This window comes from Myripristis murdjan, chromosome 22 (genome assembly GCF_902150065.1).
Source record: "Myripristis murdjan chromosome 22, fMyrMur1.1, whole genome shotgun sequence".
In the NCBI taxonomy this organism is placed as follows: Eukaryota; Metazoa; Chordata; class Actinopteri; order Holocentriformes; family Holocentridae; genus Myripristis; species Myripristis murdjan.
The window spans coordinates 606,700-616,317 of record NC_044001.1 but is presented as its reverse complement, the minus strand read 5'-3'; the positions used below and the strand labels follow the sequence as shown (position 1 = coordinate 616,317).

General features: G+C 46.1%; 2 protein-coding genes across 2 annotated transcripts in view; one reads left to right on the top strand and one right to left on the bottom strand.

Annotated features, from left to right (window-relative positions):
* LOC115354083 (zinc finger protein 436-like) overlaps positions 1-1,523 on the top strand; it is a 6,289-nt gene extending 4,766 nt beyond the window's left edge. The window contains exon 2 of the mRNA XM_030044258.1: positions 1-1,523. This exon is cut by the window's left edge and continues 300 nt beyond it. Coding sequence (XP_029900118.1) covers positions 1-791 — 791 coding nt within the window. The 3' untranslated portion in view covers positions 792-1,523.
* Positions 1,524-2,078: 555 nt separating this feature from the next.
* Positions 2,079-8,982, bottom strand: lrrc57 (leucine rich repeat containing 57). The gene is made up of 5 exons (XM_030044262.1): positions 8,266-8,982; positions 7,415-7,550; positions 6,007-6,275; positions 5,462-5,647; positions 2,079-3,903 (listed from the first exon to the last, which is right to left on the bottom strand). The coding sequence occupies exons 1-5, from the start codon at positions 8,347-8,349 to the stop codon at positions 3,862-3,864; spliced, it is 717 nt and encodes a 238-aa protein (XP_029900122.1). The 5' UTR covers positions 8,350-8,982; the 3' UTR covers positions 2,079-3,861.
* Positions 8,983-9,618: the final 636 nt, after the last annotated feature.

Genomic DNA, 9,618 nt, shown 5'->3' with positions numbered 1-9,618 from the left:
AGACTGAAGACAGTGAGGACGACTGGAGAGCGAGCAGAGAGCCTCAGGCGGCTCCAGAGTCCCAGGACAGACTCCTCAGTGAGGACACAGCTGACACCCCCCACAGAGTCCACTCAGAGAGCAGACAGGTGACCTGCTCACTTTGTGGCAGGTGTTTCAGCGGGAGCTCTCGGCTGGACAGACACATGAGGATCCACACGGGGGACAGACCCTTCAGCTGCTCTGTGTGCAGCAAACGCTTCAACCAGCAGGAGCACCTGAGCCGACACATGGTGACGCACAGCGGGGAGAAGCCGCACGGCTGCAGCGAGTGTGGAAAAGGATTCACACAGGTGAACGATCTGAAGGTCCACATGAGACGTCACACCGGAGAGAAACCCTACAGCTGCAGCGCCTGTGGGACGAGCTTTCACCGCCGGGACTGGCTCAGGAGACACCGGTGTGGCGGCGAGCCGACAGAGGGGAAACCTCACGGCTGCGGCGCGAGCGGCGGGACGGACGCAGCCGTCCACGGCGGGGAGAAAGCGTTCAGCTGCAGCGTGTGCTGGAAGAGATTCTGCAGCAAGAGAGACACGCTGAGACACATGAGGACGCACACGGGGGACAAACCCTTCAGCTGCTGCGTCTGCAGCAACACTTTCAGACAGAAGTCACACTTGTCCTTACACATGAGGACGCACACCGGGGAGAAACCCTACAGCTGCAGCGCCTGTGGGCGGAGCTTCAACCGGCAGGGACACCTCAGAGGACACAAGTGTGCCGGCAAGAGACGGACCGGAGAAACGCCATGACGTCCAGCGGTTTAGCGGCCTGCCGGTGTGTGTGTGTGTGTGTGTGTGTGTGTGTGTGTGTTTTCACATTCATAACAGCTTTTCTGAATTTGGTTTGTATTGAATAAGTCTGATTGAATGATTGTGATGCTACATATCAAAAACACATTTAAATTGTCTGAGCTGCAATAATCTTTATTGTTCACATTTAATATTTCCACTGAGGGTAAATGTGCTTTTTGTGAAAACTTTTCTAAAGAAATGAATTTGACTTGTCCCTCAGAGGCTTCCAGAGCACCAGCCTCCACGTCACTTTGTGCCTTGAAACTTTAACACACATCTGATCCTGATTAGCCCTGAATTATCAATTAGTTTTACTCTTATTTCATAAATAAATGAATACAGAAATCTTGGTTAATTTTCTGGTAATATTTTTTTTTTTTTTTTTTTTTAACTGATAAATTTTTTGTGCTGATTTCCTCACAGCCTTTTCTCCATGTTTTTGAGAGCTCGGGTTTCACAGGTTTAATATTTTGTGCAGCAGAAGGCAGCAGCTGTAGGGAGGAGAAACATTACTGAGCCGGAGGAGTGGGGGTAATATTCCACAAAAAAAAAAAACTCAGATATTCTCTAAGATTAAACTCACAAAGTTATGAGAAAACCTCAGATATTCTGAGAATAAAGTCATGAATTTCTAAGAAAAAAACTCATATTGTCTGAAACTAAATTCACAAATTCATAAGAAAAAAAAAAATCTGAGATTATAAACTCATAAATTTAGAAAGAAAAAACTGACAATCCTCAGCATGTGGACTCTGAAGAGACGTTGCTGTGACTTGGGCCGATTCAGAAGAAAACAATCTGCTGATTCTGGGCTCAGATCAGCAGGATCTCCTTGTTCCTGTAGACCACAGGTGTCAAACTGGTGCCATGGAGGCTGAGAGGCTGCAGGTTTTCATTCCAACCAAAAACTCCACCAGGTGATGTCACTGATTAGTCCCGCCTCTCTGTTTGGAGGTGGGGTGATCAGTGAAATCACCTGGTGGAGTTGGAATGAAAACCTGCAGCCTCTTGGCCTCCATGGCACCAGTTTGACACCCCTGCTGTAGAATCTGCTGAGGGGATCAGCTGCAGGCCTGAGACACGGCCAGCAGGGGGCAGCACATGAAAACTGAAGAAGCAGAAGAAAATGTGTTTCTCTGAGGTTTTTTTGTGCATTTTGCCCCCGTCCCTCGGCTCCATCACTTCTGTGTTAACCAGGTGAGAGTTTCTGAGTGAGGGCAGAATAAAGGAGTCAGACAACAGACGTGATGTTAGATGTTTATGTTGAGTGAAGCCGAGGAGACAAACAGCCTGGAAACAGTCAGCGTGTTGACAGATTGATGGCCTCACACTCCTGCAGAGGAAACCCCTGCAGCCCGTCGCCCTGCTGAAGCCCCGTCCCAGAGACTCTCTGCACGTCCCACAACGTTCCTCTGATCTCCCCCCAAAGCGAGCAGTGCTCTCACTCCTCCTCCCTCTCCTCCAGCCGCTGGTTTCCATTCATTCCACCTCGATATGAACATGAACTCTGAGAAATGTCGAGGACTTTGTTCTCTGCAGAAGCAGAACATTATGAGGTGGAAACTCACACTTTTGGTTCTGTGATGTGAAATCTGTGGTTCCTTCGCAGGATTTGATCAACGGTTTGTTGACGTGGAAAATGTGAACGAGACAAACATTAAAAATCACTGGGACGGAGCTTTAAACTGGGACAGGAAACAGGAAGTGCAGGTTTCTGATGGATCACCACAACTGTCTTATTTTATCCCAAAATCGATCAATAGACCTGATCAGGAAAAGCCCTCTGTCTCTGAGGTGACACAGCTGATCGCCTTCCACAACAACAAAGTTAATGAGCTGCTTTAAGACTCTTTGACAAAATGGATCAAATAATGCCTAACATTATTCAAAAGTGTTAAATAAAACCATTAAAAGAGATTTAAATACATGTGGACCATGAAGGGAGCAGCTCTGAGGATTCCTTCATTCCAGGAGAAATTTACAACAACCTCTGGCTCCCGTAGTGTTTCCAGAGTTTACATTCGGAAATATCATTTCACTGCAGAAAACCTTAAACACATTATCAGGAAAAAAAAAGCCTATGATCTAAAAGCCATTCAACAGAGCTGCTACTTTGCTTTAAACTCCAGAGCATTCAGGAGTTTGTTTCCAAAATGACAAAAAAAAAAAAAAAAAAAAAAAAATTAATTAATCAAATCTTTCTTTTAAATAAAGAATAATTAAATTTATTTTCTCTTGACAAAAATGTTCAATTCAGGCTCACATTCTTATGAAGGTTTATCACTCAATATATATATATATATATTAATATAAATCAACATTAGGGCTGACAACATTCAATAATATTCAATAACTGGTCCTGAGAAATTTTCAATTCTCAGATTTTTCTGGACCTGAAAGACACCGTCCCGGCCGTCAGGACACACACACACACACACACACTCGTGTCGTGTGTGTGTGTGTGTGTGTGTGTGTGTGTGTGTGGAGCAGCAGTCCTATCTATCTAGCTCCGCCCCGGCACCATCACAGATATCCACCTGTGTCCTGTGCACCGTCCACACCACAGAAGAAGAGCACAGCTGAGACCAGATCAGTGTTCCTGTGGCCTGAAGGTCGAGGCGGAGGGAACGGGCTGTTTTCAGATCGAGGCCTAAACGGAGAGGCGACGCTGACTGATCAAAGAAATATTGTGCCGCCCAGCATTTTGGAAACAAACTCTGTTGATTTGCTCATAAAGTGAAGCTGCAGATGCCTAAGGTGTGCAGATTACATTCTGTTAGTGTGCAGGTGAGTCCCTGTGAGTCCCTGAGAGGCTGCGGCTCCTCCTCCTCGCCGTCCGGACGCTCCGCTCCTCCTCCGGCTTCAACTCTCTGTCTGGGTGTTAAAAGCTCGGCTGTTTGTGCTCAGCCGCCGCCAGGTGGCGCCGTGCTCAGTCTGAAGATGCCGTGGTCCCGCCTGCGGGCCGCCGCCGCAGTTCCCGGTCGGGCCTGCGGGTGGCGCCGCGGCCCCTGAGCCCCGGCCTGTGTCCTCAGGAGAACTTCTTCTTGGTGGCGGTGAAGCGCTCCATGTACTGAGAGGAGAAGCAGCACTGATTATCTGATATTCATATATGATATTATCATCTGATTATTAGCAAACAGACCTGGATCAATTAAAAAAACAATGTCTTGTATTATTAAATTAATATTTTAGAAAGAATTAGAAAGTTAGAAGAAGCTGGCCATAAATGAAACCAAACATAACCTGAAAATCTGAAGAAATGACCGTGTTTATAATTATTAAAATAACGTATTAACCTTCAGATCAGGTGGCTTGTGTGTGAATGTGTGAGAGAGGCTCTGTCCTTGTTCAGATTATTTTGGTGGTTTTCATATCAATCATCATGTCAATCAACATTACACCTGACACATCCTGAACACTGGCTGTGAAAGTCGAGCGGGGCGTTCGTTGTTTGATTCCACGCGTGTCAGATCCACTCAGGATCTGTCTGGAGTGTCGCTCAGGATTATTTCATCATCTCTCAGTCTATATTTGAGCAGAGATTATCAGAGAGCAGGAGGGATTATGAGCGTCTGACGGCAGGAAGTAATCTCATTGCTCTGCTGAGACGTGCTCCTGCCACACACACACACACACCTGGGCTCTACCTGGGTTTGTGTTCCATCCATCAGAGCGAACCTCAGCTGACGTGACCTTTAACCCTTCCAATCCCAGGAGGCCGGGAGCGGGCACGTTTATGAAGGGAATAAATAAAATAATTTCTTGTAACTGTTTTGAACATTTTTTTTAAATTGAATTTGATTTAAGGTCTCTCTCATTGTGTGTGTGTGTGTGTGTGTGTGTGTGTGTGTGTGTGTCTTTTACTATGAGTACTGTAGTTGTTGTTTCTGTCGTTTTAATGCTTACTGTGTGTGTGTGTGTGGGTGTGTGTATACATGTAAGCCTTTTTTTTTTAGCCTTGTCAAAGGAAAATTTCTGGCACCTTCTGGGTCAGACAATAAATTCTATCTATCTATCTATCTATCTATCAAGGGACACCTGTCCCAATGATTTTGGGGGGGCAGTTCTGTTGTAATGTTATGGCACTTTTCATGCAATTTATTTTAAAAATATAACTGTCATAATTATAAATTATTTCCTTGTAATTTCTATTTCTATTTTTATTTTTAAAAAATTCTACAAAGCCCCTCGAGGAGAATATTTCATTACTGTGAGGGACGGAGTGACTTCACTGTTTCCTCCTGCAGTCCAAACCTTCATGCAGTGTTTGGATTTGACACAGCTTTATTTTGACCTTAACACTGAAATATGAGGACACACTGCTTAAAGCCGAGTCGTCATGAACCCTGTCATTAAAGTTTTTATGAATAAACATTTTTTCACGGAAGAATTTCAGAGGCAATATAATGTTGTGTTTCAAAGCCAAATCCCACAGTAAGTCCTCTCATTTCAGTCTGAAGTCAAAATAAAGCAGCATCAGATCCAAACGCTCCGTGAATGTGTGGATTACAGGAGGAAATGCACAATTAAGTCATTTGTGGCTTCAAATGACTAATCTGAAGGTACAGATTAGGAAACTGTTCTGCTGGGGGTCTGAGGGGGGAGGGGGGGGCTCGTCGGAGGCTCACCTTGTCGTATCCCTCCAGGTCCCTCATCCTCTTGACCTCGAACAGGTTTCCCTCCACAGACAGCAGGCTGACCTGCGACTCGCCCAGGATGGACAGAGGGATGGAGGACAGCTCCAGGCAGTTCTCCTCCAGCCGCAGGACCTTCAGCCGGGGACAGCGAGACACCGAGGCCGCCACCGCCGAGATCTGCCGGGCCGGGACGGCGGCGTTTAAGGAAATCATTTTCAATAAACATCCAGTGACTCAGCTGCTCACAGAGGCTCAACTCACAATGACTCACACTGGACAAACTGGCCAAACTGACCAGACATGCTTATTTGTGTTGTAAAACATGTTGTTTACTATTTTAAAAAATGATGTTATGAGTTTTATGGCCAGTAAAAAAATATTTTTGGCTGGTAAATTTTCTCAGTTTACCACAGGCAGATGAGCCAGGAAGTTAATTGTGGCCCCTGGGTATCAGGCTCTATTTCAACTTTAGACACCTGACTGTGTTCCAGGCTCTGGGCCCCAGTGGTGCTCTAGGTTCTGGTTCTCTGTAGTACCTGGTTCTGGTTGAGGTTGATCTCGATGGCCTGCAGCTCGGACACCTCGGCCGGGACGTTCTGGATGCGGTTGCGGGACAGGTCGAGCAGGTCCAGCTGCCTCAGGGTTCCCAGGCCGGAGGGGAAGTCGCGCAGCTGGTTCCCGGCCAGGCAGAGGGTCCGCAGGGCTTTGAGCTGGTTGAGCGAGGCAGGAAGCTGCTGCAACTGGTTCCCATTCAGACTCAGAGTCTCCAGCTTCTTCAGCTTGCCCATCTCACTGGGAATACTGGCTGAGGAGGCACGGCACAGATGGATGTTTAAACTGCTGCACAGTGCGGTGGGACAAGCAGTTACTGGGGTGAAATACAGTGGTCCCTCGTTAATCGCAGGAGTTATGTTCTAAAAATAAACCGCAATAGGCGAAATCCGCGAAGTAGTCAGCTTTATTTTTTACAATTATTCTAGATGTTTTAAGGCTGTAAAACCCCTCACTACACACTTTATACACTTTTCTCAGACAGGTATTGACATTTTCTCACTTTTCTCTCTTGTTTAAACTCTCAAAGTTCAAACCTTTGTAGAAAAATAAGTCCAGTAAAAAAAAAACATGCAAAATTGCACTAAAAAAAATCCGCGAAACTGCGAGGCCGCGAAAGGTGGCCTCGCAGATACAGTTGTCCCTCGCGTTATAGCGAGGGACAACTGTATCTCAAAAACAAAGGACATGCGACACACTGAAGACCTCAATAAACCCTGAACCTGAATCACCAAGCTGTGTGTCATCTGCACAGATCACAATCATGAACCTTCAGTCTGATAGGATCCAGTGGAAGCATCCAAAAATTAAATGAGGGGGGACCAAGAACTGATCCCTGTGGAACCCCCACACGGGGCTGTGCCCAATCTCCATTAACCATGTAACCACGGTAACGTGCTTCTGTGGTGGATAAAGCTAATTAACTGTCAGTTAAATAAATTTAAAAGATAAAATTGTCTTTTTGTCAAGGAGAGATGTGCTGTTCTGTGCTCGGTGCTGACTCGCTAAATGGTTTGTTGAAAATGTGGCGAAATTGTTGTAAATGGACCAAACATTCAAAATCAATGGGATGGTGCTTTAAATCTTTGAGATTCAATGAGAATATTGTGTCTTGAATGCTTGGTGAAGGGTTGAGCTTCTGCACATGATCCGAGTCCTGTCCTGCCGCAGGACGAGAGGAAAGAGGCGGTCTGCGGCGCTGACGGGGCAGGACAGGGGATTTAAAACAGTCTGAAGTTGACCAGACATTTTGAAGGCACTCCTGATCACCGGCTTCTGGAGGCACTTCATCACGCAGCAGGTGCAGGTGCTGCTGACGGTGTGTGTGTGTGTGTGTGTGTGTGTGTGTGTGTGACGTGTGTGTGTGTGTGTGTGAGATGTGTGCAGGCTCACTGAGTTTGTTGGAGTTGAGCGTCAGGCTCTTCAGCTGCAGGAAGTTCCCGATGGCGGCAGGAAGAACCTCGATCTTGTTGCTGGACAGGTCGACGGTCCGCAGGTTCGCCGTCAGCCGCTGCAGCTCCTCTGGAAACTACGGCAACAACACAGAGTCAAAACAGAAATGTTATATCACCACAAATCCTCTTCATGTCAAAAGTTCACATTTTGGTTGTATGTTGTGAGATCTGATTTGATAAATGGTTTGTTGACATTCAGCCTGGATCAGACTCACACAGAGAGAAGACGTTCACTTCTTTCAAAACAAAAACAAGGACAGGAAGAGCATCAACCACTTAGTGGAGGCTTTTATCCAAAGTGCCTGACAACAGCAGCAGCTCTCCCAGTGGGAGTTGAACCAACAACCCTGACGATGTTAATGTGCTCCACAAAAAACAGAGAGACAGAGAAAGACAGAGAGACAGAGATATTGTTTATATATGTATCTTATGTGTGTGTGTGTTGTGTAGTTTATACTGTGTATATATAGATATATAATTAACAAATGTTAATTTCAACGGTGCTGAAATGTTTTATGTATTCATTAATGTTTTAATGTTTGGTTTTTGTGTCCAAATATTTGAACAAATTGTACTTTGATGCTTTGGCAAAACTAATATTTTAACTTTCAAGCCAGTAAAGACTTTGAAATGAGACAGAGAGAGACAGACAGAGAGAGAGAGAGTGAGACAGACAGAGTGAGACAGACAGAGTGACAGGCAGAGAGACACAGAGAGAGAGAGACAGGCAGAAAGAGAGAGAGCAGTGTGTGTGTGTGTGTGTGTGTGTGTGTGTGTGTGTGTGTGTACCTCGACCAGGCCCTTCCCGGTCAGCTGGAAGACTCCCGTCTTTTGGGAGGTTTCCAGGTGAGACTTGAGTGCGCTGTTTCCCATCTGGGCTGCTGCACACCTGCACACCTGTCCTGTGTCCTGTCCTGTCCCGTCAGGTAGAGTCCCTGCTGAGGCTGGAGCTGCTCAGCTGCAGTCAGGGTGGTGCAGCTCTCCGCCTGTCTCCAGATCAGCTGTCTGTCTGTCTGTCTGTCTGTCCGGCAGGGTGTGTTGGTTTCGTCTCTGCAGAGGATCAGAGGATCAGGGCGGTGAGGGCGGCGGCTCTGTGAACCAAACACCAGCTAACTCCACAATCAGCCTCCAACAGCCGGAGAACACGGTCCTGCCTGCACTTTACAACTCTGCCGTGAGGGAACCTGCTGAGAACCCGGCAGAACCCTGCAGAACAGCAGCGAGTCCGGCTGTTTCACCCAAAACACCGAGAGCTGACTTGTAGCGTTAGCCTGCTAGCCTGTTAGCCTGCTAGCCTGTTAGCCGGGCTAACACCGCGGCTTTTACTTCCGTCAACAAAGTGTAAAGTGTGTAAAACAACACGGTCCGCTAAACCGCCCGAGGAGGAGGCGGCCTGTCAGCGGGGGTGCTGCTTAATCCGGTTTCTGTGCGGAGAGACGAGCAGACAGACAGACAGGCGGGCAGACAGACAGGCTCCGCTGCTGCTAGCGGAAACACAAACGGCACTTCCGGTTATATTTCAAAATAAGAGGCTTTACTAGCGAACACGGTAAATACACAGGGCTGGGACGACATGCTGAACTCCCGATTCACTACTATCGCGATACTTGGCTGCCAATTCGATATGTATTGCGATTCTTAAGTTTCGTGATTCAATATTAGAATTTATGTTTTTTTCCCACCCGAATTCTCCTCTAGTTTGTGTCTGTAAAGTTTCCTGAGGCTGTGATTCTCCTAGAGGTCACTACAGGTCATTTTATACAGCGACGTCCAGTATGGATCACTGACAGGCTCACAATTCGCTGCTCATTAGTTTTTTTTTTTGTTTTTTTTTTATGGCCAAACATTGTGTATAAACATAAACACCAGGTCAGATTCTCAAGAGAATAAATAAATTATAAGCATTAATGAAATTATAAGACATAGAACTTAGAAAACTTTATTGTCACTGTACATTGTACCACGAAATTCTGTTTGGTCCTTTTCTCAGCAAACAAGCTCAAATACACAAAACAATCAATAAAAGTACAAATAAGACAATAAAAGGATGAGTATAAAAATATAAAAATAGCAGCTGTATAAAAACCTCAGGTAAAGTGGCGGCAGCAGTCAGTGTAAAAACAGCAGCAAGGGGGTTCAGCA